The sequence below is a fragment of the Tinamus guttatus genome, unplaced genomic scaffold, assembly GCF_059628265.1.
Source record: "Tinamus guttatus ecotype Peru unplaced genomic scaffold, ASM5962826v1 Tinamus_guttatus_pri_ptg000079l, whole genome shotgun sequence".
Lineage (NCBI taxonomy): Eukaryota > Metazoa > Chordata > Aves > Tinamiformes > Tinamidae > Tinamus > Tinamus guttatus.
This window is the reverse complement of record NW_028288613.1, coordinates 2,775,206-2,789,035: the sequence shown is the minus strand read 5'-3', so window position 1 is coordinate 2,789,035 and position 13,830 is coordinate 2,775,206. Positions and strand designations below refer to the sequence as shown.

The 13,830-nt window shown below is 54.6% G+C and overlaps 1 protein-coding gene across 2 annotated transcripts in view; it reads right to left on the bottom strand.

Moving 5' to 3' along the window:
* Positions 1-13,830, bottom strand: part of CTBP2 (C-terminal binding protein 2) — a 30,716-nt gene continuing 16,886 nt past the window's right edge. For both annotated transcript variants that reach the window (XM_088520055.1, XM_088520054.1), the window contains exons 2-9: positions 5,301-5,455; positions 4,230-4,374; positions 3,199-3,405; positions 2,385-2,599; positions 2,185-2,315; positions 1,969-2,096; positions 1,622-1,739; positions 1-501 (exon numbers count right to left, since the gene is read on the bottom strand). In XM_088520055.1, the coding sequence (XP_088376181.1) occupies positions 321-501; positions 1,622-1,739; positions 1,969-2,096; positions 2,185-2,315; positions 2,385-2,599; positions 3,199-3,405; positions 4,230-4,374; positions 5,301-5,455 (1,280 nt within the window). In that variant the 3' untranslated portion in view covers positions 1-320. The remainder of the gene's footprint in view (positions 502-1,621; positions 1,740-1,968; positions 2,097-2,184; positions 2,316-2,384; positions 2,600-3,198; positions 3,406-4,229; positions 4,375-5,300; positions 5,456-13,830) is intronic.

The window sequence follows — 13,830 nt, the reverse complement described above, 5'->3', positions numbered from 1 at the left end:
AAAAATCTATTTTTTTTATTCAGGTGATTGATGCACAGATGAAGGAAACTTAACACACAAGACAGAAGTTGATCATTAACGTATCACATCCTAGTTCTCGGCGCTTCAGCACGCGGGTGCCTCCGTCAGGGCTTCTCCCCAGGCTCGACTGCTACCGCTTCGTCCTTAACACTCGAACATCAATGATGCATCTGTCCAAAATCGACATTACAAATTCCGTATCAAATTTTTTTTTTTTTTAAAGTTCATGATAACTTCTTTTCCAACGTCTCTTGGTCCCGAGTTTATTGAATGGTTTTTATGTATTTTTAAATTATCTGCTATTGCTCGTTGGGATGTTCCCTGTTGTCCCCGTGTTTCGTGGGCTGGTTGGGCGACGGCGCTTGGGAAGGATGTGCCACGGTGGGAAGGTTGTGAGTGACGGGGATGCCGCCGGGAATGATGCCCTCCATCGCGGCCGGGATCCCTCCCGGCGCCACGCTCACCATGCCGGGCGGGTACCTGCGGGCAGAGGAGGGAGACGCTTTGGAGAAGGAGGCGGGAGAAAAGGAGGATGTTCCGGGGACTTGGAGAAACAGCAACGCCCCGTCCTGCTTCCCTGCTGGCTGTTTATCCTTTAAATTACACGGGATGACGTTAAACTGCTGCCGCTGAGGGTCAGCGGGGGTGTGCGAGCAGGAAGGGTCGTGGCAGTCCTGAAAATGCCCTTGTTACGTGAGGAGTGTTTGAGAGCAGCACTGGGGCAGGGCTAACGGCAGCGCTCAGACCAGAGACCTGCCAGCAAGAAACCCTTGGCCTGCAGCACTCGATGAGCCCACGCGGTTTATGCATTAAAAGGGAAGGTGGGTTCATTTCTAGAGGTGACTTCACACAGGTACCAAAAGCAGCAGCCTGCAGCGCTGCGAGCAGGTGAGGGTGCCTGGGCCAGCGCTATTTGCTTTGTCGTGCACGTGAGTGTGAGTGTCACCTGCGACACCTGAACTTGGGCAAAAGGAACCTTGATGCCTGAGCCGCCGGTTTCCTGACGCCTCTGCCCGTCTGAAGCTGCCGGAGCAGCAGGCGCTCGCGCTTGCCTAGACGGGCCAGCTCTGATGCCCGTAAGCTGGGGCAGCTTTGTGGCATCCTCAATACGGGGGCACAGATTAATTTTCCTTAGCATGACCCAGTGGTGCTGCTGCCAGCATCAGCCCCCACGAGCAAGCTTCAGCAGGAGGGCAAAGTAAGTGGGTGTTTTCTTATTTTGTGGCTCATTCGATAGCGAGCTCCTGGGCGGTTGTTCTGTTTAACTGTCCCTGTAGGTCCCAGTGGCCACGAGACCGGCCAGGCCCTTTCTGAGCCCGTTTTTGGGGTGTTTTCTGTAAGCCCTAATGGCAGCGTGGTGGCTGACGTGGTGCCACCCAGCCTCCACACCACCCGCTTTGTCACCGTCGCTTTGCTTTATTCCTCCTGGTTTCTGCAGCTCTCCCAGCTGGATGGGACTTTGCTGGCTAATCCCACGGCAGCTCTAAAGGGTCTTTAGGGTCCCTGAGGGCTTTTTTGGCAGTGGGGACACACCGAGGGCTGCGCACGGCTCACGAATCCGTGCCCGGGCCGAGGCGGCGCGGCCCTGGCGGCAGCTCACCTGTATGTGGCACCATTGAGCTCCGGATGGATCGCCTGCTGGTCGAGCACGGACCAGGGCGCTGTCGTGACAAAGAACTCCTTGTTCACGCAGTTCCTGAGGCTGTCGGGGATGCGACCTGGAAGGGAGGGGGTGTCAGGCAAGACACCGCTTCGGCGCTCACAATAAACCACAATATTCCCAGTGCTGGAAAGGAAAACCCCGAACGCTCTTGGGCTGTCCCACGGTGATGGGATGGAGACCGGGAACACTGTCCTGCCTCAGCCCTGCTGCCCATGGACCCCCTGAGGTTTCACATCATCTATTGGGGAAGGAAACGCGGGTGAGCTGCGGCCGGCGCTGCCTACCTGTGATGGCCCGGCGGATCTCGGTGGCAGCGGCCTCGCGCATCTCCAGCGACGCCTGCTCGCTGTACCAGGCCGTGTGCGGGGTGCAGATTAAATTGGGAGCGTCTTTCAAGGGGCCTTGAGCGAAACTAGAAAGGACGGAGCCGAGGGGGGAGAATGAATCGGGGGTTAAGAAGACGGCAGAAGAGCGCCCGGGCGTCGCGCTGCCGGCGGTACCTGAACGGCTCCGACTCGTGCACGTCCAGCGCGGCCCCTCGTATCCGGCCCTCCTTGAGCGCCTGCGTCAAGGCCTTCTCGTCCACGAGGCCTCCGCGCGCCGTGTTCACCAGGAAGGCGCCCTGCCGCATCTGGGGGAGAGACGCGGCGTGAGGGCCGGGCGGGCGGGCGGCCGCGGCCCCGCGCCGCGCGCGCCTCACCTGCTTGATCGTGAAGTCGTTGATCAGGTGGTGGTTGTGCTCGTTGAGGTTGCAGTGCAAGGAGACGCAGTCGCTCTGGTAGAGCAGGTCCTGCAGCGTGTAGACCCGCTGCACCCCCAGGGACCGCTCGATGCCGTCCTGCAGGTACGGGTCGTAGAAGAGCACGTTGAAGCCGAACGCCTTGGCGCGCACCGCCACCGCCTGCGCCGTGCGACCTGCGCGGGGCCGAGAGACAGCGATGGGCTCAGCCGGCCCGCAGGGCCTCCGAGGCGCCACCACAGAGACTCCAAGCGTCTTGGGGCCTCCGAGGTGCCACCATGGAGCCTCCAAGCATCTTGGCACCTCCGAGGAGCCACCAAAGAGCATCCAAGCATCTTGGGGCCTCCAAGGCGCCACCACGGAGCCTCCAAGCATCTTGAGGCCTCCGAGGTGCCACCAAGGAGCATCCAAGCATCTTGGAGCCTCTAAGGCACCACCTCGGAGCCTCCAAGCATCTTGGAACCTCCAAGGCGCCACCATGGAGCCTCCAAGCATCCTGGAACCTCCGAGGTGCCACCAAAGAGCATCCAAGCATCTTGGGGCCTCTGAGGTGCCACCACGGAGCCTCCAAGCATCTTGGAACCTCCGAGGAGCCACCAAGGAGTATCCAAGCATCTTGGAGCCCCTGAGGCGCCACTACAGAGTCTCCAAGTATCTTGAGGCCACCAAGGAGCATCCAAGCATCATGGAGCCTCCAAGGCACCCCCAAGGAGTCCCCAAGGTGCACCGAGCTCTACCCATGGGTCTCCTGCTCTCTGCAGCCCTGCCAACGTACCAAACCCAATGAGGCCGAGGGTTTCTCCTCTGATCCGGGCTGCCCCGGAGGCCACCTCGCGGATCTGCTCCACGCTCTGCACGCGGGTGCCTTCCCGCAGCGCCTGGTAGAGCCACGTGTTCCGCCGGTAGAGGTTGAGCACGTGGCAGATGGTGGAATCCGCCGTCTCCTCCACGGCTGCCGACGGGATGTTGCAGACAGCAATCCCTGCGGGAGGAAGCACAGCAGGGCAAGGCCGCGTCGCGGGGACGCACAAGCTCGGAAGCCGTCGCAGCCTCAGGGCTCGTCGCTGCCGGGCTCCTCCGGCGTGGGGAGAAACCCATGGAGGGGCCGCTGACAGGGAGAAAATGCCGTGGGAAACCCTGTGGCGGTTGCTAACGTGGCCCCAGCTCTTCCTCATGGATAACTAGCCCAATTCTACTTTATGCTGCATTTGTGGGTAGTCATTATGTTTTCTACTTGAAAGCACCTCATTTGGCCACCCAATTTCTAGAGCAGGAAAAGGATTAGACTGCGGCATCCCATTACTTTATTCGCTGTGTTTTCCTTTCTGTGCTGTTGAAAGCCTAAGAACGTTGCTATAATGGATAATAACAATAAGAGTTACAAATCTGGAAGGAAACACTGCACTCAGAAGACACTGCTCTCCTCTCAAAAGAATAATCCACTCTACCAGGAATTGCTCTTTCAAGAATGACTATTTGAAACTCTCTTCTCTCAATTATCCTTGTAAAGCGGCTCACGTGACACGGCTGTTATTCTTAACCTCGTCTGGAGATAACCTTTAATACAAGAGATCCCAAACACGGCTACCCAAGGGCTTCTTGATGGCCCAACCTTCGGGTGAGATGGTTGGAAGAGGCTGTAACGTGGCCGTGGCTCCCGCAGACACTGCTGCTCTGGGGGTGCAGAGCTGCCATCCTGCCCTCCATGGGGTGACCACAAGTACCGGAGGCCACACTTTGTCCCAGGAAAGGCAGCTGAAGGGGACAGGCCAAGGGGACAGCACAGACCTCAGCAGCGAGACCTACCCAGCTCCCCCGCAGCCTTGATGTCGATGTTGTCGTAGCCGCTGCCTATTCGCACGATGACCCGCAAGGCCTTGAACTTCTCCAGGTCCTCGCGGGTGAGGGTGATGGTGTGGTACATCATGGCCCCCACGGCCTCGTTCAGCACCTGCAGGCGACACGGGCACGTCAGCGCTACCTCATTTATCAGTGGGGCCCCACAAAAACAGCTGTCTCCATTCCCCTGCATTTGGGCAGTGGCTGAAGTGCTGCAAAGACCAGCACTGATGTTAGTTCCCTCTCCACATCCTGGAGTGTCTCTGATCACCTCAGACCTCCCCGGAATCACCTAAATGGGCACCAAGAACAATGTGAGAGCAAGTATGGGCAAGGGGTTGAGCTTCCACGTAGAAACTGCCCTCAAGAGTTTGGGGACCTGCTCGCAGGGACCTGACCCATGCTGGGCTTGCAGAGAGCAGCTGGGGACACGTGGTGATGGGCTCGGGACATGTGGTGATGGGTTGGGGGACACAGTGGTGGGCTGGGGACATGTGGTGATGGGCTGGGGACACGTGGTGATGGGCTGGGGGATATGTTGATGGGCTGGGGGACATGGTGATGGGTTGGGGGACACGTGCTGATGGACTGTGGACATGGTGATGGGCTGCGGACATGTGGTGATGGGCTGGGGGACACAGTGATGGGTTGGGAGGTGTGGTGGTGGGCTGGGGACATGGTGATGAGTTGCGGGCCATCGTGATGGGCTGGGGGACGTGGTGATGGATTGGGGACATGGTGATGGGCTGGGAACAGCTGGTGATGGCCAGGGGGACATGGTGAGGCTTTGGCAGGACAAGGACACCTGAGCTGCTTAAAAAATAGCTCAAATAAGGTATTGCTGTGGGAAAAGTGATGTGAGGCAAGAAGGAGAATTATTTTCCCCAAATAACACCTGGCTCTGCCAGGTGCAGTGACTGCTCCTGATCTGCAGCGGCTCGGTCCGCGTCGGCCGCTCGGCAGCGCGCAGGGTGCGCTGAACGTGCTGGGTTTTCCCTCAAAACGAATCCAAGCAGGGGCCTGCGGAGCCGCCCTTACCTTCTCGTGGATCTCCTGGGTGGACTGTGCGTCACAGAAGGCCACCGTGGCCAGGTCCTTCAGGATGGGCATCTCCACGGTGCAGTCCCGGCCGTCCAGCAGGGCCACGAGGGGCCGCGGGTGCATGGGGCCGTTCATGATCTGCGGGCGGATACCTGGGGGCAGGAGCAGCGACGGCCGCGTCACGCTCGGCCCCGGGGCGCGCGGCGGCCGCGGGGACGATCCCGCTGCTCCGGCCGCAGCCGGGGCAGCCGCTGGGACGGGCAGGGAGGATCGGGAGCGGGGCAGCGGAGGGGATGCAGCGCACGGCAGCTCCGCACGTGCGGCCTTATCCCCACGTCCCGGGGGCGCGCACGGGAAAACGTGGGCGACTTCCCTGGATGCGACTTCCTCCTGCCCCGGCTCACACAGCGTTATCTGCTGTGGGAGCGATGCCAGCGATCGGAACGTGATTAAACACCCGGGATTTATCCCGACGAAACGTCCCAGCCCTGAACCCTTCGGGCCGCGCAGCTTCACTCCCGCGCGGCAGCCGTCACAGAAGCGCTCTGGGAAATAAGGCAAAAGAGCAGATTTTTTTTTTTCCAAGCGCTTTCCGCTAGCCAGGGCCTCTCAGCAGCGCTTTGGCAGGGAGTTTTTTAAGGAAGAGAGCAGGAAGAGTTTATGGAAAAAAAGAGAGGGAAAGGGGGGAATAGGAGCGGGTGGTGCCAGGCTGCTACCCGGTGTCACCGCTCGCTGCTCCGGGCCCTGGCCGAGGTGTGTGGAGATCAGCACCGAGCCCAGAGCGGCCAAAGGAACTGGGGGAGCCCTGGGAATCCTCCTGGGAAGACACGGACCAACAAGGCCCTTGAGGGCTGTGGGAGCAGCAGCTGCTCAGCGGGGTTTCCTTAAAAGCAGCAAATTCCAGGGAGGTAACGGGAAGAGCAGCCCGAGGCCGGACCCCCGCCGGGACAGCGGGAAGCGGCCAGGGAACCTCCCGCACATCCAGGAATGGGCGACTGGCAAAGGAGAGGGCTCTCCGTGGGCAGGACTGCACCCAGCCACCCCCTGCCATCCGGCACGACGACAAACGGCCGCCACGACGGCATCTGGTGCTATAAAGGCAGAGCTGTCCCCACGCAGAGCCAGCCAAAAACCTGACACCAAATAATAGTTTTGTTTATCAATAACCCAAGTTCCAGATGCAGCTGGAGCGAGGGCTGCTCCCTGGGAGCCGCTTCCTCCCGCATTTCCATTTAAGAAAGGGACGGGACAAAAAGTGCCAGGAAAGCACAGCAGGCAGAGACCCGCATCGCAGCGAGAGCACGGGGACACGTCCCCATCCTGGGGACATTGGCCCCGGGCATCTCTCCCCTTCCAGCCACAGGAACCCGACTGCATCGCTGAGAAACAGCCAAACTGCCCCAGGAACCGGGCAGCTCTGTGCAAACGGCCCCGTTTTCACCCCCCGCTTCCTTCCTTTACTGCCAATCGTTCTCCCCTGTTCTTTCCTCAACCCATGCTGTGCTCCATCCCTGCGCCCAGAGCCCTCTTGGAAGCTGGAATTATTCTGTCCAGAGCAAAAAGGAGGGCACAATGAAGATGCAGCAACTCGGGAAGGGCTTGGGCAGGTCCGGGAGGTGCTGAATGCCTGCAAACCCCACTCCTTTCCCCAGGATAACCACGCTCACTTCCCTGCAGCCCTGCATGGGAAAACAACCCCTCATGCTAACACTCAAAAGCACTGAAGTACAACCTGCTTGCTCCTAAAGCTGATTTACCTTCACAGCTAATGCTCTACAAGCGGGATACTGCAACACTGCAGGATTTTATCGCAGCTACCTTGGACAAAAAAGGCACACGTTGCATTCCCGTCGACATTCAAAATAGCCCAGAAGCATCAAAATACAGCAACAACCTCTGGCTGCAGCTGCATCCCCGCCGCTCCGTGCTGTCCCGGCAGAGGAACGGCGTTCCCGCTTCCCTCTGCCGCCGGAGCGCCCTCGGACACGGCCGGGTGACAGGCCCAGGGCCCTCCCTTCCTGCCAAAGCCTCTTTTTCTGCAGTCTTTTCCTGTTTCCCTCTCCCTGTCTCCTGCTCCGAGGCTCATCAGCTCCGAGCCCAAGCGAATCAGGGAATATTGGCCCGACACCGTCTTGCTGCGGCCCCGGCCTCGGCGGCCGGCTCTGGCGGGAGGCCGAGATGGTGCCGGTTCAGGAAAGAGGTGCATGGGAATTGAATTCATGCTCCAGAAAAACAGTGGACAGGATTTGCTTCCACCTTGCACCATGCCTGCGGTGAGACTCCCAGAAGAGCTTTTCCACCCAATTCCCAGACCTTGGAATATTAAGATCCCAACTCCTTTAAGTAATTCTTCTTATGGGAAGGAGACAGTCAGCGGACAGAACTGCTCTAATCGAAACTCGTCCTGTTTTAATCTTCTGAATTTGCACCTTTCTAGAGCGCCAGGATCTGCTCGATGATAGTTACTGCACACTGAGAGCATTTTGTAGCTGCAAAAAGTTGTCTGAACTCGCTCAGAAAGAAACCAAACGTGTGCTCATCCATCCTGAGGCACACAAGAGAGCTCGTTCTCGATTCTGCAAGTAAAAAATCTAAATTCCTGTATATAGTTCATGTATAGGTTTTTACCAGGAAAAAAAAAGAACAAAAAGCCAGATTTTTGGAATTTAGGGGTATTAAATCATTCCATTTGTTCAAAACAAGTAATTTAAATATTTCTGTGAATGGCTTTTATATTCAGTTCTTTCAAAAACCCCTTAACCTTTTGAGAATGAGATGAGTTTTGGTTTCAGTGCAGTGTGTGTGCAGAGCTGCAGGAGAGCACGCGGTCCCCACACGCGTGTTTGTCTGACCATACACGTTGCTCCAATAAAAGCTCTCTCCTTACAAACCCTGGTTGTAAGGCTGATTGCAGGGATTTCTCCAACGATTCCCTGGACCGATCCCGGTCTGCTCCGCTCTCCTGCGCTTGGCCAGCTCCTGCTCCCCTTCTCCTGCGCCAGCTCCAAGGCTCACGTCAAGAGCAAACAAACACCTTCTGCTTTATGGAAACCACGTTCACCACCCAAATGTTACGCAGCTCCTTCAATAATAGAGCTTACGGTCCCCTTAATTTATCATCAGTGTTTGAAATAGCAACGCAGAAAACCCCCAAGCAAGGACAAAATCAAAACTGATGCTGAAAGAGAGTTATTGAACTGATGATCATCTAGAAACATCTTGGCTAACCTGCTGCATCTTTGAGCAAAAAAACCCACCCATACACTTTCTGGCCTTAGTAATAAGACAAAAATGAACATTGGCAGAGCAAACAAAACCATCTACAAATACAAATCAACCTTTTCTCCTTGTGAGCCAGCGCAGCCCAAGGGATAACTCCGTGATCACGCTCCTGATGTATTTATACAGCACATTTCATCTTCATTAATCTATGCAACACACTGGCCCGCTTTGCTTTGTGGATTCCAAGCACTGGTGCTCCCTGTGCGCTGCCACCGCTCCTTCCTCTGCAGCTTGGCTGCCTCCTCCTCCTCGCCCGTCGCCGCAGAAGGTCCTGCAGAAGGACACGTGTCGCCCTGCAGCTCCCCGAGCTGCAGCCATCGCTCCGACGCATTCGTCCTCCCAAAGCAATCGAAATTAAAGAGGTGAGGGCAGGACGCTGGAATGGAGCACTAATGCACAAATCCTCATTTTCCCTCTGTCCTGCCCTGGAGTTTGGTCAATAATCTGCATTTCAGGTGTCTTCTCCCGCGCATGCGAGGGGCCGCTGGGCCGTAACCCCCAGCCCTGACCCACGTCCGCGGGGCACACGCGGAGATCAGAACCCCAACTGCACCCAAACCGCCCTTTAAAGGACCTTACAGTATAACGGGCAGAAAACGTCTTCGTTTCCACGTCTCTTCACTGTCACAGACAAGAAAGTCTATTCTGATGTAGGTAAGCCCAGGCTATAGATTTATTTAATCATGTATACTGAAGATGGTGAAAATATTTCAGATTTGCCTACAGTCACAAAGCTATAAATCACACTGAACTACATCACTGTAGTAAGCCATTTCCCCCTAATGGTTTTCTATATTTTATTGCTTCCATAAAATTTATCACCTCTCAACCTAAGAGCTCTAGTTATATACTCTATGCTTACTCTCAATTAACATACAAAAACTAGATTTTAGCAATTTTCAAATTGTGACACGAGCCCTCCAAAAGGACAAGATATGGCATAATGAACCAGCCAGATGCTATTTCTTCTTTTCTTTTCTTTTCTTTTCTTTTCTTTTCTTTTCTTTTCTTTTCTTTTCTTTTCTTTTCTTTTCTCTTTTCTTTTCTTTTCTTTTCTTTTCTTTTCTTTTCTTTTCTTTTCTTTTCTTTTCTTTTCTTTTCTTTTCTTTTCTTTTCTTTTCTTTTCTTTTCTTTTCTTTTCTTTTCCTTTCCTTTCCTTTCCTTTTTCCTTCCCTTCCCTTCCTTTTCCTTGCCTTTCCCTTTCCCACTCCTCTCCCTTTCCCTTTCCCTTTCCCTTTCCCTTTCCCTTTCCCTTTCCCTTTCCCTTTCCCTTTCCCTTTCTTTTTTTCTGTTCTTTTCTTTCCAGCCCTGTAGTGGAGTTTCCACAAACCTGACAAACCTTCCTGTAGTAGCAACAGTTGGCAGAGACAGAAGCTGATGCCCTGTACCCTATCTCTATATTTATACATTCATTCCATCACACAGATTACACATATCCCTGACTGGGATCCCAAAAAGGAAGGCTTCGGCACCAACCAAGATCCTGTGTGATGCTTTTCCTCTACAGCCTCCCAAACACTTTGTCCTCGTGACACAAACCCACCCGTTGGGCAGCAGCAAGAGCCACACGCTGCTGAGCAGGGCCGTGTTCACCCCACAAACACCCAGGTGCTGAATTGTACAGGGCTCAGGGTCACTAGTCCTCTAATTAATACCTCTTATCATACAAGGAAAAGCTTCATATTGCAAAATTAACCTTAAATATTCTCACAACCAGCTCTTTTTCTTAAGAATACCCAAGAAGACAGAGCTGGCTTCATGATTATGATTACCTTGAAGATGTTTCCTGTGTTACTTCCATTACCTCCAGCAAGTTTTCCTGCGCTCACTCCGGTTGGGAGCCCAACAAGCAGCTCTCCTTCCTTGACCTGTTGTTCTTGCTTTGTGTTTCTGTTTGTTTCCCTTTTCCAGCAGAGGAAAAATCAAAGGTGATCCTTGGTAAATGTGCTAGCTATTTGTCTAAAGCTCTAAACAATGATCACCTAAAAGAAGCCTAAGAGCAACTAAGGCAACAGGTTTGGAGGTGACTTCCTGAGGTTTCTCCATCTATTTTGTGACTCTTGGGAAGAAACTCCATCTTGAGAGAGAGTTTTGAAGATCCCTCTTGATGTTGTGTTCAAAGGTTAGCCAATGGCCACGGATGGGTTAAGATGATCTTGTCTTACACCATAGGGCTTACACAACACAAGGGCCACAGCTCTTGAAGGCCTCCCCTCCTCTCCAAGCTCTCAGTGGATGAGTGCAGCAGATCTGCTCTAGAGCTGTCCAGCTGTGTGGTCCGCAGCAGCCGGGGGGACTTTTTCTCCTGGTGGGACATCTCCTCCTCCTTGGCCACAAGGACGGTGACCTCCTTGTGGATCCTCCTCCTGGGCCACTGGATTCAATCCAATCCTTCATTGCATTGAAGTGGGGACCCACACCAGCTGCCAGCATGAGCACCCAACGGTCTAACTCGGGTACCGCTAGATGCAAGTATTTGGCCAACTTTGGACCATTTCACTCTTTCTGCCCCAAGAGGCACAAAAACACAAAGCCGGTTGCTACTTCCTTCTGATTCCCATTAGAAATGCCTGGGATCAATGAGTTCAGCGTGGAGCTCATTCAAACCAGCTGTGGCTAGTGAAAAGACTCCGTTCCTCACGCCTGAGCCCGAGCTCTCTAGAAAAGCGGGGAGCAAATGTTCCACCCAAAATAGTTGTGGTCTGAGCATCGGCAAAGCTGCTGGCAAAGCAATGGTCAAAGGAAGAAGCTCTTTGCATTGGGCTCAGCTGCCTGGCAAATGTGTTTTGCATCCCAGAACGAAATGTGGAAGAAGGTTCCTGAGGTGCTTCCCTGTGAACCCCCAAGCCCCACACGCCTGCTCGGCGCTGTCTGCAAGGCCTAGGAGATGCAGGGACCTTTTCTGCAAGCCCGGGCACTTGTGTGTGGCACAGCCGAGCGAGGACACGTCCCCAGGCTGTGCAGGACGGCACTATATCAGCGCAGTGCACGCTAAGGACAATGCCCATTAACAAAAAAATGCAGCTACGCTAGAAAAGATTTGCATGTATTAATGTTTTAATAGCAAGGAAATGATGCACCCCTGCAGATGGAGTTCCTCATCGAGCCTCTCCCTGGGCGTAGCCGGCTCGGTGCTGGCTGCCTCCCTGTCTCCATCTCCGTCTCCTTTCCATTGGTCAGGACGAGCGTTTTCCCAAATCACAACAGCTGGCTGGAACAACCCTCCACCTCCTCTTCCTCGCTACAACTTTCCCTTAAAGCATGTTGATGACTTTTAAATCCTCCCAGGCTCAAAGCCCAGTAAGCATAAAGCACTAAAGCCCAGCACAAAGTGATATTTATTTCTCCCAACCATTTTTCTCAGAGAGGAATCCAGCAGAAAAGTGACCTCCGCAACACCGGGTCCAGCCAGGGGTGGATCTGAAGCTCTCCGAGAGGGCGACCGTGCTGCATGTGGCGGCCAAGGCGGTGAGCCAGCAAAAACTGCAGCCCGTGGGGCTACGGGGGAGCAGAAAGAGGCTCCACCAGCCCAGCTGCTCCTCCCAAAGCCCTGGCAACTACCGGGCGTGAGCAGCATCCGCGGAGCTAAGTGCAACCGTGAGCCCAGCTGCAGCGTAAGGGATTCGAGGAGCAGCACCCAGCGAGACCCACTGCGCTGGGAGGACTGAGCATCACCTATGGAAAGGCTTGGGCTGGGGAAATCCCGGGGGAAAGGCGGCTGTGCCGCGTCTCCGAACGACCTGCCATGAATCACACCGCAGGAAGGCAAGCGGAGAACACCCTTCTTGGCTGTAGCAGAAAACCAACATATCGATCCTTCTCCCGAGCAAAGAAGTCTGGCCAAGAGGGAAAAGAGGCCGTGGATGCATTCCAGGGGGGGAGTTAAGATGCCTTTACTGTAACTGAACCCGAAGCCGTGGCTCTCGGGGGCTGTGTGAGCTCCTTGCCGGCAGGGCCTGCTCCCTTCCACCGCGGAGCCACCAGGATGCAGCGGGAATGCGGCTGGGAGCGCAGCCTGCGGAAAGGCGAGAGGAGACCGGGAAAGCCGAGCTCCCCGTGTGCGACATGGCAAAGGGAGGACCTCCGGGACGGCCGCTGAGGCGAGCGGGGCTCGACGGCAGCACCGCGTCGGCACATTCGGGGTGCGCGCGTTGCCGCCGGCGGGTGCTGCAGGTTTTGGATGGGTTCGAACCCGCATTTCCCTGCAACCACACGGAAACAACCACACGAAGCACGTAGCTCTACACACCCGCGAGAAAAAGCTAACAGAAACCCTAAAACGGGGGTCCCCGGCACATACACTTGACTCGGTGTCAAGCATTGGATCTAGCAATGCCTCTGTTTGCAGCCCTTGGCACCACCTTGTCTCTCACCGTCTCCTCAGCCACGACCACGATTCGTAGCACAACCAGCTGTCACAAGGGCCCCTCTTTGGCTTCATGCAGCCCAGAGCGTCATTAATCCGACATTTACCCCCAACGTGGCCAAAGGGATACCCCAGGTCCCACTGCTTTGTGCCCCATCTACAGCAAAACAAGTTCCTACCTATGGATCATCTCCATCTTCAGGTCATTTTTTCCTTCTAAGCATTGCAAGGAGCTAGAAGAACTGGCTGAATTTTTCCTTAATTGAAGCAAGGGCCAATCAGACACATCTGAGTGAAATAAAGCTCTGCTAAGTAACCAAATCACAATGAGAATGGGAATATTATGATTCCATGTAAAATTTAAATACCAAAACCAAGGCAAATAGCAACATTTTAACGTATGTACAAATAAAACACTCTTTTAAGTGGCAGGCATCCAAGGCAGAACAATAGTTCCTAACAAAGAGCCAGGAGCGCGAGCCAAAGTCGAGCTCACCCGTCTATTTTAAATGCAAAACTAGCCGAAAAGCAACATCAGGACAGAACAGCACAACTTCTAAAAGTAATTTGAGCTTTAATAATTCAACATCATTTAATTTGCTGGTCTTAACAAAGGTGGATTTTTTTTCCAGAGCCTGACCTGGATGGATATAGGATCTCTGTAAGATACACCCCAATTTGTGCTAAGAGAGCCGGGCACGGGGCCAAACAGGGCGACGGATTCCCTGTGTGGGCAGCTGCCTCCTGCAAACAGGCCCAGGGAGGTCAAGAGGACTCCGGAGAGGAAAATTTGGGTTAAATTGCTTTAAAACTGCCCCGTTGCAGAAACAAGAAACAGTTCTGGCCTTTGTGTGGCCAAACGGCAAGACCAGAACGCCA